Source organism: Bombus impatiens, unplaced genomic scaffold (genome assembly GCF_000188095.3).
Source record: "Bombus impatiens unplaced genomic scaffold, BIMP_2.2 scf_0135, whole genome shotgun sequence".
Classification (NCBI taxonomy): domain Eukaryota; kingdom Metazoa; phylum Arthropoda; class Insecta; order Hymenoptera; family Apidae; genus Bombus; species Bombus impatiens.
This window is the reverse complement of record NT_176554.1, coordinates 1,804,870-1,828,144: the sequence shown is the minus strand read 5'-3', so window position 1 is coordinate 1,828,144 and position 23,275 is coordinate 1,804,870. Positions and strand designations below refer to the sequence as shown.

At 35.9% G+C, this 23,275-nt stretch overlaps 1 protein-coding gene across 3 annotated transcripts in view; it reads right to left on the bottom strand.

The window, feature by feature from the left end:
• The window catches only part of LOC100748598 (suppressor of lurcher protein 1), a 531,082-nt gene that overhangs the window by 280,390 nt on the left and 227,417 nt on the right, over positions 1–23,275 (bottom strand). For all 3 annotated transcript variants that reach the window (XM_033319041.1, XM_003486834.4, XM_033319042.1), the window contains exons 7-8: positions 8,638–8,849; positions 7,010–7,087 (exon numbers count right to left, since the gene is read on the bottom strand). In XM_033319041.1, the coding sequence (XP_033174932.1) occupies positions 7,010–7,087; positions 8,638–8,849 (290 nt within the window). The remainder of the gene's footprint in view (positions 1–7,009; positions 7,088–8,637; positions 8,850–23,275) is intronic.

The window sequence follows — 23,275 nt, the reverse complement described above, 5'->3', positions numbered from 1 at the left end:
TTTTTTTTTTTTTTTTTTTTTTTTTTTTTTTTTTTTTTAGAGCAACTAGCCGTTTCGTTTCCACGCCTCCAAGTAAAACGTCATCAGAATTTACCGTCTCCTGTTCCGCTTTATCTGCCAGATACGTTATTTCTGCGACGGCGTAATTCGTATATACGTTTAGCAGAGCATTACCGGTGTCTACGAGCGTTATTTATTGCTTATTCCTTTCAGTCCACAGCAAAACAGTTGTATACGAGGAACCGTAAACTGATCCTAAATGTACAACAATATTGCGTCGTAGCCGCGAACGCCACGCCGCGATTCTCCCACTCATTCTAGCTGAGAAAATTGGAAAACTTGTCCATTTTAGTCCGATGGAACAAGTTTGCCTATCTATTTATCCGCGTAATTAATTTCGTTGGTAATTACTTTATCGAGACGGCCTTTTCAGTTTCATCGTTCAAGGGGATATTGAAAGAATGCATGAAAATTCAAGCTACAACTATGTAAAATATTGTAACGGAATTAACGGTATGGAGTGATATGATTTTTTAATGCTGATCGTAAAATGTTTGCAGCCTTTGAATAACATACGATATTTTGCCTAAATTTGGAAATTGAAATCATTTTACATTTAAAAAAGACATTTCGAATGATACCTTAAGTTTAAACGTTGTAGAGGATTCGGTGATAACCGCGCTTAGTGAACAAATTTTTCCATTGTTTAAGTACGATTATTATTTTAACTATGTGTACGTATCTACACCGTAGGAGTTTACTCATTTACATTCAATTCACGTTACGTTCAATCGAATGTACGCATTCTGTATATATAGAACAATATTTGACCCTCATTGAATTGCTAGCATTGTAAATGCTCATGTGTAATATGGACGAGCTCATATGTACAAAGAAAATAATTTGATCAAAGTATCGAGAATGGCTGTTTCCATCGTAAATGTAAAGTCAAGTTTGTATGTGATAACTGCCAAACATTTGCATCGCTTAATTTCAACAAGCCTTTATCTATATTAATTATTTTTCTATAAATATTTATGTAAATTTTAATGGTAATGGTGGTTAATTCCTGTCCAGCGATATTTGTAACATATATCGGTAATTTTGAATGCACTCGTCCGTAAAATTTGATTATTTTGTTACGAACCTTTCGATTATTCTGCTTTTCTGTTTGAATATAGATTTAGAAAACTTATCGTATTATCGTCGAATAGAATCACAGAATTGATCGTTGCTATTTATTTCCCGCGAAATGAATGTCACAATTTTTATTTCATAATGGAACATATTTTGTTCTGCCATTCGAATACAGAGATTTTCAATTGAACACGTCGATCGGAACGTTTCAGCGATACGATTCAATCGCGGCCCACCATTTCCACGGTAAAGATAAAAAAAACAAGCAATACCTCAAACATTCTTCACCGATACGTCGTTCCCCTTTCAATTTTAAAAGGCTCTCAAGACTCCACGGAACCTTTTCAAAACGAGCGCGTGCCATTACAGGCGGGAGAAAAAGGCCAAAGAAACTCAAGACTTCGGTGATTTTCCATAGCTCGAACCCCGATCAATTTCGTCACGAGATCATAAAATATTTTCGGAAATTGAGCTGGCAACGATATCGCGCAATAATACAGAGGGAAAAGTTCGGAGAACGTTAAAGCAGGGCGTACGCGTTTCATCGTAGCAATTACTGTTCCCTCGTTCAGAGGAATTCTCCTTATGTGGTCGGGAGTTTTTTCGCTTACCCGCGTCGAAAGAAACTTTATCACGTACTTACATTTTTACACCTACTTACAGTTTATCACTCATATTTGTACACTGCCGCCACCAAGTATGCTTCTATTTTTAATAAACCTTTGATATCCGACATTGATATCTAAATTATGGATTTTAAGTCGGCCGCATTTTTAAAGAACATCGTTAACGTATTAACAGCTGCCTCTATCCTACAAGATACCAAGTCAAACGGGTTATTACGATGTAATTCATCCATAACGTTTGCCAATGTCGAGCAAAGCATAATACTTAAGATTTTTCACCGAGGACGTATACATTACACGAAAGGCCTCTATGAATGTTCGAATATTTGCGTGAGCCACTGTATACTTATGAGCGACAGTGTACATCCAGTGCTGTGCAGGTGCTCCGATAATTTAGAGCACTTACCGGCGGGTGTAGAGCATACGAAAGTAGGTTCAGTATATAAGAGCATGCAGATACATCACGTACCTTGTTTTACGGTTACACCTAAGTATCGTGAAGAGGGTTAGAAGGGGGTAAGGGTGCGGTAGTGCAAAGGCTTTCCACGCAGCAAACTTCTCAACGGAGCTAAGTCCCGAACACACTCGGGATACTGTTGTGCTGATAAAGGTTACCATTGCGCGCGTTCATGAGACTTCGTTGGTGTTGTTGCACCCCGTATTGCGCAGGATAGATTTACATTGGTAAACAGTGTCACCCGGGGACCGTGTACAAATTGAGATTAAAGTTAAGCCGGCTCGAATATTGGAATTATTCGTCCTGCCGGATTAATCGAGATCAATTAAAGGGCATTGGACTTAGGTAATGGTCACCAGTAACCATTTCTATAGATATAGTTTCGACAAACGTAAACGATCGCGAGAAACGTTGAGGAAACTGCTAAAACTTTACTCTTTGTCACATATGGAACAGTATTGTACGACATACGGTTGCTTTAACTTCGTAAATCGAACGTTCATCTACGCTAATTCTATAGGTCAGGGAACATTCGCTTATTTAGTTAATTCACTAGCATCCTTATTTACTATAGTTAGTTATTTTTAACTTAGCATCAAACTTTTTTCTAGGAATTACGAGACGTTTCTTATGATTTCTGACACTACAAATTCTGGAAATTATATTCCAGTTGGAAGATAGCAAGATTATCCGCTAGAGAAGATGGCCAATCATTTTGACTGTAACTTTTCTCATTTTAGGCGTAGTTTTAAAAATATGTATAATAACAGTATTTCGAAACATTGCCGTTGAATACTTTTTCGTTGAATCAAATTCAATAATTTTTGTCATTAATTTCACGATCAATGGATTGCTTTTTAGTGAAATGCTGAACGTACTGTACAACTGTAAACATTAACGATCAGTTGCCCTATATATATATAATTTTCGGGGACAGGAGTAATTAACGTATTTTATTTCAAATTTCATGCATGATGAATTGATACATATTATATCACAAAGATGATATAATGATTTCAAGTGATTGCGAGATGAATTTATTTTAATAAAGTATAATTTATTTGTTTGCTTATGTTCCGCCATACTTCGCGCAAATTAGAAATCAAATACGATTGTGCGGTAATTTTTAAAATGATATATCGATTGATCGAACCAATATATTATATTTTATATGCAGAATAATTTAATAAAAATGCGAAATAAAAAGAAAATCAAATTTATGCGAAAAACAACGACACCTGGGATTTGAATGTTAATTACTTATTAAACAGAATGATCACGTGATTGGATAATCTTATTTTATTGCCACTGAACAGAAAAAGGAGGATATCATTTTCGCATGAGTGAAATATCGCATATTATGTAATTTTTTACAAATAACACCGTATATTCTATTTTTATAGATAGCTGAAATTCTCAGGGCATTCTACGTAAAAAAAGAATTGGGAGTATTAGAAAGATTATTTAATTAAAAATTCCTGAAGCAGCTGAAACGCTTCGTGGAAACGTACATCGTTCCTGGAACGCAATGAAGAAGCGTGTCAGAAATCTTTTTTAATAAAGATATTTACATAAAATATCTCATAAATTAATCATGCCAGTTTACCTGAATAATGTTTTATACAGAATAACGAAATGTATGAAAGATAGTAGTAGCAGACAATAGAACGCATATGGATCATTACATCCGCGATAAAACATGACCGTAGCAAGAAGTTTCCTTTCAGTCTTTTTAGTATAACATTTTCTTTTATTGCAACGAGAAACTGATATGAATTGCATGCGGTAACATCAATAGCATAGATGTTGTTTTCAACAAATGGATATATATGGTTCCACAGGGTGTAATTCTTCATAAAACAGACAAATGGAGTATAAAGAATAAAAACTTTTTAAATGTGCTTTCGTTTTCGAAAAAATTGATTTTTCAAACATACGTTTACGTTATATGAGCTATCGATATCCACCGGAACACAAGCATACTTCGTACAATTTCGAAATCGACATTCGCGAAAACGATATCACGATGATTTTCGATTCTTTGAAATAGTTAATGTTTTTTTTAGATCGTCAATTTTTAATTTTTTTATACATATCTAGCATGTATCGCACGGTAGTTAAGAGGGAGAATTATGAAACTCGGAAACGTTTGAAGTTTGCAAACTGTGCTTCCACTTTCTTTACCTGCTGTTTGTTTGGAGAACAATGTAAAATAAGCATCGAATTGCGATACACAAGAAGAAAGGAAATATCAGCTGCTATGCGCGAATATCGATACGAACGTCAAAGTGAAGACTAGCGAACTCGTATACAAAGGCTGGATCACCTTGTACTTGTCAACCGAATAATTTAGTTTAGTGCTTCTGCTCATAACCCGGGGAACTAGTTTTCATGAAAAAGGTATAAAGTTCGTCTCTCCTTCGAGCTTTCAGGACGCGCGTTACACGCGGCTGATGACTCCGAAAGTACACACAACTTGCAAAGTTTATGCGACTCAGCCGGTGAAGTTATATTCGAAGAACTCCCGGAGAAATCATATCGCAGCGAGTATCAACCGTGTTGTTCGAGACATCAAAATAATCTGTTTGAACAACAGAAACAGTACCTATGCGCCGCTATTACGTTTGCTTTTCTTCGTCCGTAGAAAACTTTCCGGATAAAGTGAAATTTTACATCGGACATCGAAACCTCGATGTTTCGTTGCTTCTGTACTTCGATTTATACATGTTTTATGCATGTCAATATCGTATATATCGTAGCGCGAAGTGTTTTTTCTACACACTACGATTTTATTGAAAAAATATTGGATATACTTTTATACTGGTAAAATTGGGTATATTCAAACTAAGCAATTTTTACTCTTTGTTTCCAATTTGTTTACAAGGAACAATCTCCAAATCAATAATAATTGATATTCCGATAAACGAGATTTTACTATACGAATGCGTGTCCCTTGATATTAATTTGATTTTAAATAAACAAGTACGTAGAATAATGTGAATATAATACGTCGGATCCAAATCAATGTATCGCCAACTGTAATTATTCATCTGTACATGATTTATATATTGTTCAATTATTTTGTGTCTGATACCATGTAAATTGATATTGATACACATGTCCAGCTACTAAATACCAGACATTAGATAAATTTCGACGGATCATGAATTAATAATTATCGCTCGCCATTAATATAATTAGAGGAATGATCAATTATAAAATCGATAAGTACGATTTACCAGTTATTCAACGTATAATTCTATTTGCCTATGTCTTGTTCATTTTTTCGAAAATTATTATCTGTGAATTGTAACAGGCTAACGAATGACAAAGATTATGCAAATAAATGATATGTTAGTATACAATACGTATCATATAACATGTGCACTACATACGATAGACTAATTGGCAAGTTGATAGGTATTTTGGATTTAGTTACATTACCATTCCACAAGCGAGAGAAATTTTGGATTGCTGGAATGTTCCGGACCATTTAACTTTACAAGACACATTTCTCTCAGTGAGAGCTGATTTTCTGCTGAACCGCTTTCTAGATTTCGACTATTAAAACTTTTACTACCTAGCACAAATGGTAGAAGGGATAAAGCAAGTTCGAATGAAAAAAGCACGTAATAACAATGACTTTAAGAATGTACGAATAATAGGAATTGTAAAGAACGGTTTGATATAGCCAACAATTTAGATTAACACAGATTATTTCCTATGATGTTTCAAGATTTATATACCGAGAAGAATAAAGATCACAGTTTTAACTAATTTACTGAATATCTTTCTATTGGGTTGGCAACTAAGTGATTGAGGATTTTGTCATTTGACGCAATCACTTAGTTGCCAACGCAATAAATATTTGTGCAAGATTAGACTAATTATAGCTCTTAATATACTATTACATGTAGTAGTAACTAAATTAATCTACGCGACTGTATATTATATTTATATGCTTACCTTGCATTTAATTAACTGCATAACTCTGACGTTTCTATATTCAAAACATTCATCGTACTTACGTGACGTACATAATTAAAACAAATTCCCTATAAAATGTGAATTTACGACACTTTCAAGATTCTCAGTATTCCAAATATGAAAATATAAATTCCAATAGACTACAGCTTCTACTTCCCTATTTATCGAACTCAAAATATAAAACTTACTAATGTCTATAACAACAATTGCGAACCTTAAATTGATAATTATTATCAAATTACTATTGTAATCATGTTCGTGCGTATCAATAGCACCACAACTCGAAATAATTCAGAGAGATTGCAAGATCATCGGAACCATGAAAGGGGCGGAGATGACGCAAATAATATTTGCCCATTGTTTCCCAAAGTCTATTTTTTTTACTAACGTTATATGTATGGTAAATAGTTTCTTGGAAGCTTCCAAATAGCTTTTCGCTTTTACTGAAAAACTTATTCGAGTTGTCTCACTTGCAAGGTACACGAACAATATAAAAGAAAAAAGAACGATCCTAAAATGTCAATTAAAATCTCCTCAAAACCGTCTCATTTACTTTAGTCGTCTGATAATATATTTATATTTTTTCAATCTGGGCTATCGAAACAACTAACCGTGCTAATAAATCGGCACTCCTTACTTTTCCATGCTCAAGCATATATCTTGTCCGTCGTTTCTATGAATCCTTCGGATTATCTCCGAAGTAGTCACTTACCGACTGAATACTATAGGACGATAATCGGATAAATGGAAAATTATTGATTGAGAGGGATAATAAATCGACGACATAGAGTGATATACTTACTGGTAGCGCTGACAGCCGGTCCGATGACCGAGTGCTTGGGGTTACCGGTAACGGCCCCTGGGACGACCTTGTCCGGCTCTGAAATACATTATTGTAATTATCCTCGGAATATACAGTGCCGTTAATTACAGTTGGGAGTCGCGTATGCGAATGGAACATGGCCAATCTACCTTAGCAAACGGTCCCCATTCATGATTTATTACCTCATAAATAGTCAACCGGGCAAACCATCCTTATTCCGCTCGCAATTTCGTTTACGACGCGCGGGAAAACCTTCATTAATCATGCGATCGTTATAAAAATTATTATCAACAAAATTCGACAATGTCTTCATTTAACGAAGGGAACAACAAGACAAGCGAAGCGACAGAGAAACCGGCGTCAATGTCAAAAGGTCGTTAATTAATTTGACCGCGATTAACATGTCAGTAACGCGTAAGGAGGTTGAACCAACAAGGGATACCAATGTTATCGTCCGCGTAATAACGAATTTATGCAAATAGACTGTCGCACCGATAACACGTTCCAAGGAGGTGGCAGATTTCGTGCTTCGTTGGTATTTCTCGAACGAGAGCAGCTTACAGAAATTATCTAAAGGGTTAGCAATTGGGTGGATAAACGAAAAGTTAAAGAGCAGTTTAACCAAAGCTCTGCTTTACGGTATGTCGGAAAGCTGTGAATTCTGCTTTACCGATAGGGCGAACGTAAGGGTTGAAAGCTTCTCGCAAGTTCTGCTTCGAAGCGCTTTCGCGTTTGATCTCAGCGACACTCCTCGTGGAGCTTGCAAAACGATTACTCTGATGAATCTATGATACCGACGACAGAGACTGCAGGGTATCGAATTTGACAACACTTGTTTAATAATGTTTCGTGTTTATCTATTTCTAAAACCGAGAATTATCCGTTCTGAAAAACTTAAAACTCAGGGGTATTGTTATTCAGTCAGTTTTGTTATTACGTTAAATTTTATTGTATAATCTGCTTTACCATTTCCAGTTAACCGCGATACATAAATCATGAATTATCATAGAAAAAGTTCGAGCGACGATAAATACGAATGAAACTATTTTCCCAGGATTTTTCAACAGAAACGCATTTTATTTCTATTGCATAGCATTCATCAAACAGAAGAACGATTATTCCGTAGAATGTTATTGCAACTTCTGATTCTGATTAAGATTAATAGGTAGCCGTAACTTTTTACAGTCGAGAAAAGATTTTCGCCATTCGTCATTTAGAAACCACAAACTTGCTTAACACTGGTGAAACGAACTTCGCAGAAATTTCGAACAATCTGAGATGTCAGCCACGGAATCACCGTAAATTTCGACTGCAAAAGTTGAGAAACACGAGTGAACCGGGCGTCGATTAAACCACGGAAATTGATGCATGAAAAATGAACGAGTTCTGGTAATGACAGAAAATTCCAGAGAGTTGATTGCAATTCTACGATGACAATTCGTACGCTAATGATTCCTTAAGACTTTGGCTTTCAGCGACTGCAGCTCGAAGCTTTTGATTATTCAAACAACACGGTATGACGGAAATTCAGATGGAATCGAGGGGAAGAGATGGTTTATATCGGTGGATTTTCATAATGTCAGGAAACAGTGTCTTTCGTTACCCACCAGGATGCGGCGCATCGTCCAATGGCTGGAATTGGAACATCGCCTTGAAACCCTGGCCCGGCCACTCGGAATTAGCGACGAACTCGACGTACAGGTCTGACCCGGTGCTGAGTACTTCCACTTCCGTTCCTTGGTTGCAGAGCACAGCTATTGTGGGCGCCCCTGAATCCGTACCGTCGTGCACCCTGATTAAATCCGCTCTATTCAGGCAACTGTAACAGAATACCTTTCGTTAAAAGCAACTTATTGGTATGTTATCCTATATCGTGAATAACCAAACCAAAAGTTGAGTGATTCATTTCGTCCCTGGCAACGCGTACAACGTGCCTATGTCATGAAGCGAATAACGTAAGAAACTTGTTGCTTTGACACGTTATTGGTTTGCGTAAAAGAAGCAGCGAGGATTTCTTCCTGCGAACTTCAATCGTTAATTCGTTAGGTACTTTCCACGATTTTTCTTTAATCGATTCCGATCTATTCGCATCATTTCTGTCTCGGCTGTTGCCGCATCGACGACGATGTGGCTTGCGATTTATCTTATTTATTTCATGGCTTCTAGATGTATTCAATTTGGGTAATTCGACGTCTTTGGGAGTGGAGGCCGAATGCTAAATCGATTGTTATGTAAATTCGAACGTTTCTCATGGATGTCGCGACCACAGGGAGTTGAAAGTAAAATCGAACGAGAAATCTTTTCTGATGTGACCCGTTGTAACGAGATATCCGTGTACGCGTAACGATTGAAACTGGGAAAGGTGCAACTCTAGCGTTTCTATGAAGATAAAAGTTTTTAGAGTGCAATGAAAAATTCCAAAGTTTCGTATAAATCGTGAAATGAAACGAAGCGACATTCGCTCCGTATACCTTTGCCGCTCTTCCTCTTAATTAAATGTTTGTATTACGATTTGACAGCTTTCACATGGCAGTAAAAATACGAGAAGAAACGTAGTATAAAATACGTAGCACGAATCGTTAATTTTGGAGAAGCATAAAAGTGAAAAAAAAACATTAATTTTATTTCGTTTTTACCGAAATGTTTTATCGTAAAATATATTGGTATTAAGTTAGTTTCTCTAGAGGCCACAATTTATTAAATTTTACAATTATCGTAAAGTGTGAAAATTAGGGTTAATATATTAAAATACGATAGATTATTTAAATACTTTAACTCGGAGTGGTCGGTAGAAATGTTGGAAGGAATTTAAGAGTTCAATTAAATTCTCGTTTAAAAATAATTTAAGAGTTACGTTCTATGTAGAACGTCCTGTCCTGAAGCGTTTCTATTACAACTGTACAGAATCACCATCCTTATCATCATTTACTTCTCCGTTTTTTAACATTTCAAATTAATTAATCCACGTTGTAACTCGCGTTTGCCTCAAACTACGTCCGGTTTGTGAGAAAATTGAATCTTATGTAACTAACTCTCGTTCGAAAAATAATAGATTTTAATCTCGAGATACGATTACAGAAATACCGAGATTAACTTTCTCTAAAAAAATTCTATTTTGTAAAACAATCAAAATAAGACCCACTATGAACATGTTATTTTCGAATCCATTATTCAAGAAAATATAAGTAAAATTTCCGAGTAGTATAAAAGCGACCGAGCAAAAATAACTGGATCAATAAAGTTAGAAGGCCCATATTCGTCAACGGGAGATAGTTAATTCCTTTAAAGTTTTCACTTATCCGCAACAAGATTTATGCGTGAACACGGTTTTTACAGTGAACATGTTTTACGGTGAACATCGGCGGTACACGATACGAAATTTCTTAGAGCGCTCGTGATAAGATAAGTTTCATGGTTTGGTACAATTTGCTACTATAATAAACACGATTATAGTAAATTTAATCCTGTACATCTAGATATATTGTGGTTTCTATTAGCAAAATGTATAAATAGACTGGCGCTTTTATACATTTATGACAAACCTGGAAGTACAAAATTGCACATTAAAATGAGAAAATATATAAAATAGCTAAACTATAGTGCTTCCTATAATACTATAATAATATAATAATAAATATTCAACATAAATATAATGATATATAAATCAATTTTCTACCAAGGCTCGAACCTTGTAATTATATTCCCAAAAATATGAATTTGCATAAAAATCCATAGTCTATATATACAGGGTGATTAGTAACTGGTGGTACACGCGGAAAGGGGGTGATACTACGCGAAAAGAGAAGTCGAAAATATAGAATAAAAATTTGAGGCTTTGTTTTCGAGAAAATCGACTTTGAATCTTCGCTCGGTACGCGTGCGGTACGTTATAACGGATCTCACTGTATATCGTTGTCTCGATGGAAAAATTAAAAAAAAAGAAAAAATTAAAAAAAAGAAAAAAATTAAAAAAAAATTTTATTCTATATTTTTGACTACATAATATAATACATAACATAATATAATATAATATAATATATATAATTCGCATGGTAACCAACACTTCAGAAGACGCGAAAAACCTCGTCCATTCATCGACACGTTCGCGCAGTTTAAGAAGAACCCCCAAGGCCGATTCTTGGCTTAAATACGTACTATATGTTCCTCGAGATGTGCCCTTCAACGGAGGTGAGATAATTTACCTTCGAGTGACTCGGCTCGTTGCGAGATCTCGTGGAAAAAGGTGCAGAAACTGAGACAGAGAACAAGTGGTGAACGAAAAGATACAGAGAGGTTGGAAGAAGAGAAAGAGAGAGTCGAGGTCGACGTCAAGGGTTTTAGACGAGAAGAGTTAAAGGTGAAACTGCAAAGATACTACAATGACAAAAGGAACGTCGCGTCGGTGAAAACGGGGATCGTTGGCGTAGGCCAGAAAACACGACGGAAACGACCAAAGGAATGGGACGACAAAGAAAGAAATACGAGAACAGTCTTCCATCAATAGTCGACGATTCTCTTTATAGGTATACGTGAACTACTTTGCCCAATCGAATGGAAGAGAATTACACCTCACGGTAACGGGGTCGGCTCCTCGAAGCGCGTTAAGCCAACGGAGAGTCGGTGATTCGATCGATTTAAGGCCTTGATCGATGATGACCGCTGGATAACCTTATTACCTGCATGGGTTAAGCAATTACGTTGGCAGAGAAAGATTATCGTCCAAAGAGCCAGAGATTAAAGAGTATGCCCGTCTTTTCGCTGCTTTCGTCTGACGTCTTCGTTTGCAGGGAGTATGGTATACGCAAATACACTCCCGTTTAAAAGTCATAGGGCGTCTCTACTATTATTAGCAGCTTTTCGATATTTCTGTACGTATTTGCGCGTATTTTTTAGTCAAATTGTTGATACATTGGTATATATTTTATTTATCGCGTAAACTATCAAATTAGGTGAATAATTACAATAAAATTCGTTTATAATTTTTTTCAATTTTGGGCGAGATATAGTAATTGTCTCGAGACTCTTGAGATTCATATAGTTAAATAAAAATTATAAAAATTAATAATAGTATATTTTTGGCTTTCCGTGAACTCAGCTATTTGACCACTAAAATATCGAATTGTTCCAGTTGATTTTTAATATGCAAAGAAAGATTTTATGAGTAGAATATATCTTCAACCGTATACTTATATTCTCAATTTTCATAAATAATCACCATCTAGTGCTCCATTGAATTAATTTCATAATTTTAGTTACTATCAGCATCTAGATAAAAATTTATTTTTTAACACTCGTAGCTTTGATATAAACGTACTCCGTATATTTGCCGTGAGATTTTTATATCAACAGCATTAAACTTTCGAAAGTAGAAGGTATCAGCGAATTTGTTAACATTTCTAGATATGTTTGACGGTCATCGCCATATTTCATCACGCTCGTGAAACATGGTGCTGTTTTTGCGAGACCTGTGATTTTTGCGGTCACAGATTGCTCTGCCACGTGGTGAAGATTCCACGTAGCGTATCCGTGCCTGGAACTGTAACAAAACTTGCTTGATGAATCGACGCAAAAAAGCTCATAGGCGGCATTCCTAAATTTCTGCCGTATTTGTCACTGAAACGTGATTTTCGCTTTTCTTTACATAGCAATACACGCACCCTCCTAATTTTCCTTTTCAGATCAGAACATTCTTCGGTATTCTCCTATATTACCTACAGGATTAATATACGTTCCCACTTGGAAATTTTAAGACAATTATTATATTTACTTAAAAAGTGGATAAATTACGTAACGTAAAAAAATCGAATAAGAACTTGATATCGTCTTAAAAGTCTTACACTGCGTTATCTAAAACGATAATTTTTTGCTCGATATTAATCGTTAATTATTCTTGCATACTTGAAGAAGGAACATGTCTCGAACAGATTCCATGAATGGGAAACGTTCCATTCATAGTTTCGAACAATGCACCACTCACGCGATGCATAACAACGCGAGGTTTCGTTATCCTGGTTTCAGATCGGGATAAGTATATTGAAAAATGGTACGAAGATTCCAGAGTTTTATTTACGCTGATAATATTCAACGATGCATAGTCTCGTACTAGGAAATTCAGGTATTCCAGTGACTGGATATCTCTAACGCCACCGACCACGTTAAAACTGCACAGATGTCGACTTCCTACCGTGCGCACCAACGCCAAGTTCGCATGGAAGAACGCGGAGTACAAGGTCCACTTCTTTTACACAGGAGATCGTATTTTTGCGAGAATAAGAAAAGGGGAGGTCAACCGTGGCGATGGCTAAGAGAGAAGACTGAACTGGTGCATTAATGTCGGTGCATACCTAAGATCGGTGGATTTCAAGCGCGATAGAACTTCAACTATAAAACTCACGTTATATTAATCAATTATATTACTTACGTTATATTATGTCATTTAAATGGTTGTTTTAAAACGTTACATAATACGCAAGATTTTTAATCTATTTCACATTGGTCAAATATGAAAAGGATCTGAAAATATATATGGAAGTTGTGAGGCATTTACTGGAAGCACTTATTGAATACTCTTCGCGAAGATCAGCAAATTATTCCTTACGTTAAATGGGACACAAGTCACAATATGTATTGAGGCGCTGTATACTAATTTTTCACGAACAATAAGTCTATAATAAATGTCTTGTAACTTGTATGTACAATTTCGGATTTGTTTCAAATTTCACTATTATTATCACGATATTCGTGTCTCATTACAATGCCAATTAAATTGCAAAAAAGCTTCCTACCATACATTCATACGATATGATAAAAGTTCCTTACGATGTATTCGTAAAAAAATTCTCTGTTCGAATACGTTCGCGAACCATTGGATATTTTTGCAAATACTTTGGAACTGCGAAAGTCGAATAAGAAGCGATACACACTATCTCCTACGAATTGTGAGAAATACTCAGGAATGGTTGTATCAAGTGGCTGACAGAGAGGAGTCTCCTAGTATCCATCAGCACCATTCAGCGTAATATCCGAGTGCGTCTGACAGTGCGGCTTAACGCTGATATATCGAAACATTTCTCAAGGGTCTTCCTCGCTTTTAGCAAGTTTTACCACGACCTTCGCGGTAAACGTTATCGAGCGCAAGATTAATTAATAGCACGCGCCCACTTCTCTCCCTGGTGTTCGTTTTGCTTGCTCGGAACGGATCGTTCAACTAACCATTGAATTAATCATTCTTCCAGCTTCTTACGCTCATCTGACTTGCGCCAACGTGCTTTGAAACTTAAATTAGTCGTAAACAGATGAGTATCAGAAAGTTAGCAATTATGATCACGATGTTGCTTTCTTTTTGAAAATAATATCCACTTCACTGAGAAAAGCCTGTGTGGTATAACGACTCGATCTTCGTGCTGTGCTTTTTTTCATTTTTAGTTAAAATTTCGTTGGAGGTTATTTATATCCGTATTTAAGTATTAGTTTCGATATACACTTTGTTCCTTTAAACATCCTAAATTCCGAATCAATGATAGTTACTATTCCATTCACTGTTGCGTCCATTCGCCGAATCGTACATAATTTTCAAAGGAAAGTAAATGTTTAGAATCTTATAACTTTCAACAACGTTTAAGTCGAAATAAAAACGAAGCAAAGAGCAAGATTTTCAAAATTATTTACCAGTTATTAGTTTAAAAAATACGAATGCTTTTATCGCTGGCTGGACGTTCCAACGGTAAATTTCACAATGCTACATTTAATAATGTCAGACTGAGTACCATTCGTTCAAAAAATACGGGCAAACTGAAAACGAAGCATCAGCTAATTGGACCATACAGTTATTATTAAAAGTGCGTGGAAACGCGAACAGTGAGAAAGCAAATAATGTAGTTGTTTCAGCAGAAACGGAACGAAGTTAATTGATTCAACGAAAAGTGGATCGAAATCAATTATCCTTTGTTGGGAAATGTTTATTCTGAGAACTAAAAAACGAAAGCTCATAACGTTGGGATATTAGGGCGGTTTGCGAAACATGGAAAAAATATGCACCTCGTTGCGAACTAATATTTGAGAGCCACAAATTTCACCGTCGCAGTAATTACAGGTTTTTATAGCTTGCAGCTTGAATCGGTCGTGAATCAACGTGCTCTCCGATATAAGCAAAATGAAGGCACAAAACACCCGTAAAACACTGACATTTTAACGGCATCAGGAGTTCAGAGGAATTTCGAAATAATTGATTTCTTTATAGCAATTTTCTACCAACTGTATATAATAAGTAATTACCTTGCAGGAAGTGGTTGTTGAACGTTTTATAGAACATATTATACTTGTTCGGATGAGGTTCTCGTCGAAAGTTGTGCCATAACCGATATATTGTAATCGGGTTATTTTTTTAACTATAATAATTTGAAGTCGAAATTGCTTAAATTACTTGACCTCACGGTTTCTCTATTTATATTTGCTACTTTACGAAAGACCCAGGAAAAATACAGAATGGAAGTTGCGATTAATTAATCTAAAAATCCTACTCGTATCATTATGTGCCGTCTATGATCCAGCAATATGAGCTGAAGATTAATAGGAGAGTTAACAGGAAGAGGGTCTGGAACTTTGATTTCTTGAAATTAATTTCGATACTCGAATAGTATGATATCGCTATTATTTTCCTTTTTCCCTTTTTTAAGCTTTTTAAAGTCTAGAAAAATCAAACTATGCGTACTTCTATCAGGTGGCAGAGAAGAATTGTAAAAAAAGAAAAAAAAAATAGAAAATACGACTTCGTAAGAACGAAAGCAAAAGGTTCAGAAGCTCAAAGGTCGATGACGAAATGAAATTAGGTAGCTCGATACTGAATTAGGACGGAATTCAAGGATTTATCAAGGATTAACTCCTGCACGCTGCAGCTGCAAGTCTCTGGGCAAGTCTCTCGTTTCCCAAGTCGACCCCACCATCACCATTTTCAGCTCTAAGTCTTGGTGCACAGAGGAACTTTATGTGGGTTAAGTAGAATCATGGTCCGTGTCACGCTCAAAGGATTTAGGAGTCAGGCGTAGTCGGCGCTGCAGGATTTAAAAAAAAAAGAGGAGAATTTTCCCGTAAAGAAGTACGTTTCCCGTCGCTGCAACTACCTATTGTGGTAAGGTTAATAACGACTAATGGTTAAAGCACCGCGTTAAATTCGTACGTTTTTACGGCTACTTCTAAATCTTTCCAGAAAGAACTAAAGCCCGATTGAACATCCGATAAATTTTGTCATTTAACACGATCGCAGGTATGTCATTCCGTAAGTTGAATTAAAAGTTAATGTTTGTTCGGCAAAGAACGAAATTATTCATTTGTACGTGTACCGTTTCAAATGTTTTCTATTATTGATTGCAATTACTTTAAATAATTCGAAAACAGACTGTATAAAATAATAGATCAATTTCTGAAATTAATTGGATTCGTTTAGAATCCACAGAACGTAAAAATATTAATTGATACGTACTTAAAAATATTAATTAATTAATTCGTACATATACCGAGTGATAGAAAATTTTACGCCGCGATCATTGTAGCGTGATTCTATATCTCGTTATGGATCGATGGAGATTTGTTAAGAAAAGGTGTCGCATAAAACTGACCTTGACTCTGAAATTTCAGATCAAATTTTTTTGCTTGCATTGTATTTTACTGGTCGCGAGCGACGACTTTCTCAAAGGTGCCATTCGGTCGGAAACTCAACCGTTCTCTTGAAAAATGGAGTTGAAGCTTCAATAGCTCTTGCAGCTGTTTTATTTACAATGAGCTTTTACTTCATAGTCAGATGCAGGTTAAGTAGCCGTGTCGTCTCTGATAATTTACTGCTGCTCGTAAATAATACCCTAGTAGCGTATGTTGTTCTGTTGCTGATACGCGCACCATCAACAGTCTAGTGTTATGATGCGAATTGGTTACATTTGAACGACATACGACGCAAGTAGCTAATAGTTTCCCTCTCAGTTTACTGCCACACGCGGTAGTGAAGTTTTAGGTTCTCGTTGGTGCCAGTATACGCGATATTCTTGATTAGCAAATTGTTGGCCTAACTGCTGGAAATCGCGTCAATCTGGAATTTCTATTTAATCGAAAGTTGTACTTTAGTTACAGTTTAATAGCCCTCTATTATCCCTCATCAAATTTCTATGAATTTCTCGAGCTAATGCGTAGCTTTCTTCTGCTTCGTCGATAATACGCAATTTATATTGTAAATTTTCTTCGTAAACATATTCATATTGTAAGTAAAACAGTTCCTTTGACAGGGATGGTTCTCTCGTGACGAGTAGAGTGTGATGCAAACGAAAAAGAATTTGGCCCTAAATTTCAGAGTCAATGTCAATTTCGTGGCACCCTTTTTTTAACAAAACCCCACCGATCCTGAGGTGATAATTGGGGCGACGTATAATTTCCTTCCACCCTGTACATAATAATTACAATTCATAATTAATTGAAACAGATATTCAATATTGCGGTAATTGTTTCATGCGTCTATCGTACATTCGCGTACAAGTATCACATATATTTATTTTATAAATTGAAACACACGTCGATAACTATTATCGAGTTATCTACTGAACGTTTTGCGCATTCGATAACGTGATTTGAGCAGACTCAAATAGAGTCACGGAATATCTAAAACAGAACAAAAAGAACATGAAAAGATCAAATACATACCATATATACGTGTAAGGAGTTTGAAACAAATTTAATTATAAGCAGCTTCGATGTGAATATATAGAGACAAAATCGATTTATCGAGACAAAGGCGAGTGAACGAGTCTCTTTGCCATTCTATCGCGATAGAAAATGTTTGCGCACAGTTACAAACATCGCAAAATATCACTTCATAAGGAAAATTACGGTTTTCCTTCAAAATATTAATTTCACCCAATTGATATTTCCCTTTTGATTGGTAAAACTGCTGTTGATTATATAGTTGCTTTCTACCAAAGACGTATTCTAGTTAGTTTAAAGCTAGATAAATATTATAAAGTCACAGATACAGAGGAAAGATTATATCTTAACCTATAAGGAAAGTAAAGTATTAATTTTATTGCTGGGATTCTCGAATACTTCAGTTGGAACGACGCTGTTTTAGAAATTCTATCTGAATTTAGCTCTTTCCACTTGAACCTTCTTTTGGTATATTTTCCTTGGATCTACGTTCTGATCTTGGTTTCTGTTTTACTTAAAATTTAATTATCAACCACAAAATTCTTTATTTTATAAGAAAATACAGCACGGACTCTCCAGGTATCTTGTAACTTCCATATATATTTTCACATTCGGTTCAAACTTCATTTTCGCGCCAATGAAATTTCAAAACGTTTTGTATAAATTGCACAATATGCGTACATAAGATTGTTATGGCACGTAATTGTACGAATAATTTTGCGAGCTGCTGTACGTAAATTACCCCGTTGGCTACAGTGCAGTTAGGCCAGTTTCACTTATCACACGAGTCTTGGTGAACCGATCGTATATCGAACTAATATATGATGCACATTATCGCTGTCCTAAGAAGGACTTCGGTTAGACAGACCAAGAAAGAGATGGTCAGGATGAGGAGAACGAATCCATCCGAGGAAACGAAAGGGGCGGAGAGACAAAGAAGAATATCAGACCGTTTCTATTCTCGCAGGACTTCTCTTGCGAATGTTCGCCAGCTGGCAGAGTCAGTTTTAGATGGCTTTATATCAAACTTCCACGACACCAATGATGACGTCTACATAGACGTAGTTATTATCGCTGGTTTGCAAACACTGGAATGAGTTTGTTTGATTAGTTTAGCGGCTCATTTAAGTTTACCCCTAACTCTTGTACTCAATCGAGCAAATAATCGAAAATAAAATACAGTAGCTACAAAAAGTATTTTCACGGCGTTCTTCGTATGCTAATTAATTAAGACCAAGTATATTAAACTTGGCATTCTTCGGTAGTGTCTTTGTACGAGGGTAAAAATTTGAAATTTTATTATGAAAATCAGATATAGAACGCTTCGTTGAAATATAAAAGTACGTATGTGTCGATACTTTTTCTAGCCACTGTAAATATGATAAAAATGGTCTTGTACAAATTCCACTATAGTTCAATATTTTACTGAATGTCGCGTGAACGTAGTAATCGTTTTTCTTCTTGTTATTTCTGTATCGTAACAGTACAGTTTTTCAGTATTTCAACAATGTTTCAAATGCAGTAAATGATAGGGCACTAGTTTAATACGCACATAACAGAAAATATCACGCAACAAATATTTCAACAATTTCGAATCTCTCTTTCTGTTTACATATTTTTATCTATCCGTGCAAACGTTTGGAAAAAATCACTCGCTGGTCGTGCGTCATGGTTTTACTTAGCTTCACGGCTTTTTACTTTCCTCTTGTTTAGATCCTATTAAAGTTTAAACAAACGATCGAACGAAAAAAAATATTAATCCAGGGAAGTTTATCGCGCACGGAAATCTCCATTGCGTGTTTAATCCACCTAAAGTCGTATCCCTCTCCCCTGTTACGAAGTTTGACATACCATCGAACTACGACCGAATACAATGTTGCCGGGGAAAACTTTTAAATAGAAAAGTTCGGTCCGAACGTTCACGATCTTGTGCCGCCGCTCGTTATCGTGCCTCGTTAACTCGTAAACGTTAATAACCGACAGGCGTCGTAATTTACAATTAGCGTAATAGAAGCGCGACAGCGTGGCTTCATGCAGGAATGGACGCTTTAAAAAATTTATCAAATACTTCTGCAAAGCGGCACATATGAAATCTTCATGAATATCGCATCTGGCTTCGTAATTATAGCGTCAGAGGATAAAGCGATATCTAGTATTTCTTTCTTCGTTGGAAAAAAGGGGATTATGCTTGGTCACAGATTTGCATTTTGATGGTAGTATTAAGAATTAATAACTACTGTGGATAGATAGCAATTCGATGGCAATTCGATCGCGTGATGGTATAGAAAGATAATATACATAAACATACTAAATAAGATTTTAAAGTTATAGATATATGCGTAATATAAACTTCAAGTTACAAATTATACAGAATTAAGTCGTTCGATTCTTCGATAGTTAGAAAATTTAGATATCGTCTAGTCCTTCATTATCTTCCTGGAACGATAATTCGATATAACTTCGATCATTCATGAATATGCGAGACTAACTTTAATTAACAAATCAAACATTGATCAAACAAATTAAGCATCAACATTGATGGAAAAATAAAATTTGCAAGAGCAATTATGACTTTCAAAGAATAATTATTTACTTGGTATAGTCAGAAATTTGAAAAATTGGATTGTCAGAAATTTATGAAATATCTTTAAAAAAAAAAAAGAAAAAATGGTGAAATTTAAAAAATTAAAGAGAGGGAAGAATCGTCCTATATTCCAAAAATGGAAATTTCAAGAGGGATATAAATGGAAACATCGAAAACAACGAAAACAGCACACAAACACGCGAGTAAACAGGCACGAATTATTGGCATTAATATTTAATCGGGGTGCAATGAATTTGATTATCTTCAATAATGCAAAAACCAAAGCAGACCTTCGTTTCACGTAACAGTTAACATTCGACTAATGAAGATATTTTACGATTAATAACAAAATACATACATATATGAAAATTACTCGGTTCAATAATCCTTTCACGGTAATAATATGTAATTACCTTTATTAATAGCTCAAACAAAGTGATCATCGAAATTAACAAATTCATTATGTCAAGATTGAAAGCGCTCAAAACTTTTCCGATCGCTTCCTGCGAGATATCAGAAGCAAATTATTTCGCGTTGAATTATCATAAATTTGATAATAAATTAAATCATTTGAAAGTTATAAAATATACGTAGACACGCAATAACGTTCATAAGGCATTGATTTAGAAAACTATAACCCTTCATTTACGTTGTTCAAACCTTACATTTATATTTTAAGCCATGTTTGCGATACATTTTCTAAATTCGAACTTATGACAAAAATCACTTACAAATATCCCGATAATTTCTCTCTTTTCTTAGCTTCTTTTTTCTAACAGTTGAATATCGGAATTACTTATCGAAAATTTAAGGTTCGGTATCGTGCACGGGTTATTAATTTGAAGCTTTGGCAGAATGAAATTTCACACGAGCCAACCTAACGCGTATATTCTGACCTGCTGTCATTTTCTATGCCGACAAATTCACGTAAAGCACTTGAAACGTAACTACTCTCTGATTTCCCATGCTGCTATAATTTTTAAGGATCGATATAATATTCCAGTCGAACGTTTGTAAATACAATAACATGGTAATATGTAAATATTAATCTATCATTTGTAGACCAATTAGTACAGTAATCTGTAATTTGTAAATAGTAATTTGTAATTTATAAATACAATAATACATATCCACGTGTAAATAGTAAATTCTAATTTTATTATCTCCCTGTTTCAAAAACTTTACGCAACGAAATTGTGACCGTCGCGTTTTCATTTTAAAACGCAATATCAACCAAGTTAATCGAATCAACTTTATTAAGGTTGATCAAATTTCAACTCGAAGAAAATTCCACAAACTCCATGACGTGTGAGGATTCGTCGTCGAATCCCCGTGCATTCGGTTAGACGTGTCTTTTGACACATTTGCAGAGTTCAGTTTCTTGCGGCTATAAATCGTCCATGTTCGACTAAGTATACATAGCTCGGTTTAATAGTTCCTCTCTCACTGTAAGTCACAAGATATACTGATACTTACGGAATTCGCGACTTTAATCCTCTCTGCTAAGTCTACAATCCTCTCTTCTTATTGTCATCCCTTTTCCTTTCTACTAACATCTCTTTTAAAACTTGTCAAATTCAATTCCAATCTCTAACGCGTGACATACTCGAAAATTTATCGCTGCGATGTGAGTGTTCCGTTCAAAGGAACAAAACAGTTACGATCTTCGTACGTAATTTGATCGAATTCGTAACATGTGATCAAATGCAGCTACTTTTGAGTCAGGACATTAGTCAGCCACAAGAAATTTCAGTTACAATGAGAGGTCACGCGATCTGCAGTTAACGTGTTAATTAAGTCCAAGCGTTAAAGTATACTGACGTCGTTCAAGTATAGTACCACCATGTGGCTTAAAAAATTTGGTTACTATGAAATTCAAGATCGATCAAGTAGAACCTGATAAAGAAACGTTTCGTTAGAAAATGTCACTGTACAATATTCTCGTTTTGTATTTCTAGTTTAGCTCGTCATTGGATTCGGTAAATCTACTCGCTCAAAAATTCCAGCAAATATCACTTTGTCATGTTAGCCAGTTACGTTAATAATCGCATATTAGCGAGAAGTTCGAAGAGGAAGAAACCCGCGTGGTTCGATCGCGCCACAACAGCGAGGCAAATTTCTTTTATTATACGTGTTCCGTACCGCGATCCAGTCATTACAAACTCGTCTATTTCTTCATCCACAACAACCTTTCGAGAATAGCACTTTGTAATATTCTTAAGCTGCCATACACCTTTTTCCAGTTTTATTTCTCTGTCTACGTCTTCCTTAACATATTCACTCGGACCAGCAATAATCCCCAAGAAGTCGATAGTGCCGCGTCGAAAATTAATCCTTATTTCCACTGATCACATCTGCCTGCCATAAGGTTTAGCGTTTGCCCTCGAGTTCCTTATTTTTACTTGCATATGTATTCCTTAAGTTGAGGCGCTCCTTGGGCGTATTAGCGGTTAAATGTTGGGACACACGGGATGTCCCCGAGCGTACTTTCGCATCTGCGAGTGACCATCAGTCTGGAGGCAGTCAGTTCTCATCTTGTCTACCAGTTTTTCCTACCAATTAGCAACGATGCCCGCTGCCCTAACTTTCTTAGCGAAAATTACAACTGACGAAACAGCTTGTCCCACGTTCTACGCACGCTCATCTCAAGTTTTCATCTTTTCCACATGCATCACCGATACTTCACTTGCACTCAGCTCTCCGCTTAGGAAACACAGGAAAACAGCATCGTTTCGCGTACACTTTACATTCATTCGCACACTCGGCCTTCGAAGATGAAATATGAAATAATAAATAGTTATATTTAAACCTTGAAACCGTGTCAGATTATACCTAAACATCCCTATCATCCTAATCGAGGTAGGGAATTCGGTTGATTCGTCGCGTCGATGCTAATCGAGGCGAGAATTTACGACTCTCGTTGACGAGTCGCACCAGAGATGCGTCTGCCCGGGAATACAGTCGAACAATACATGTCG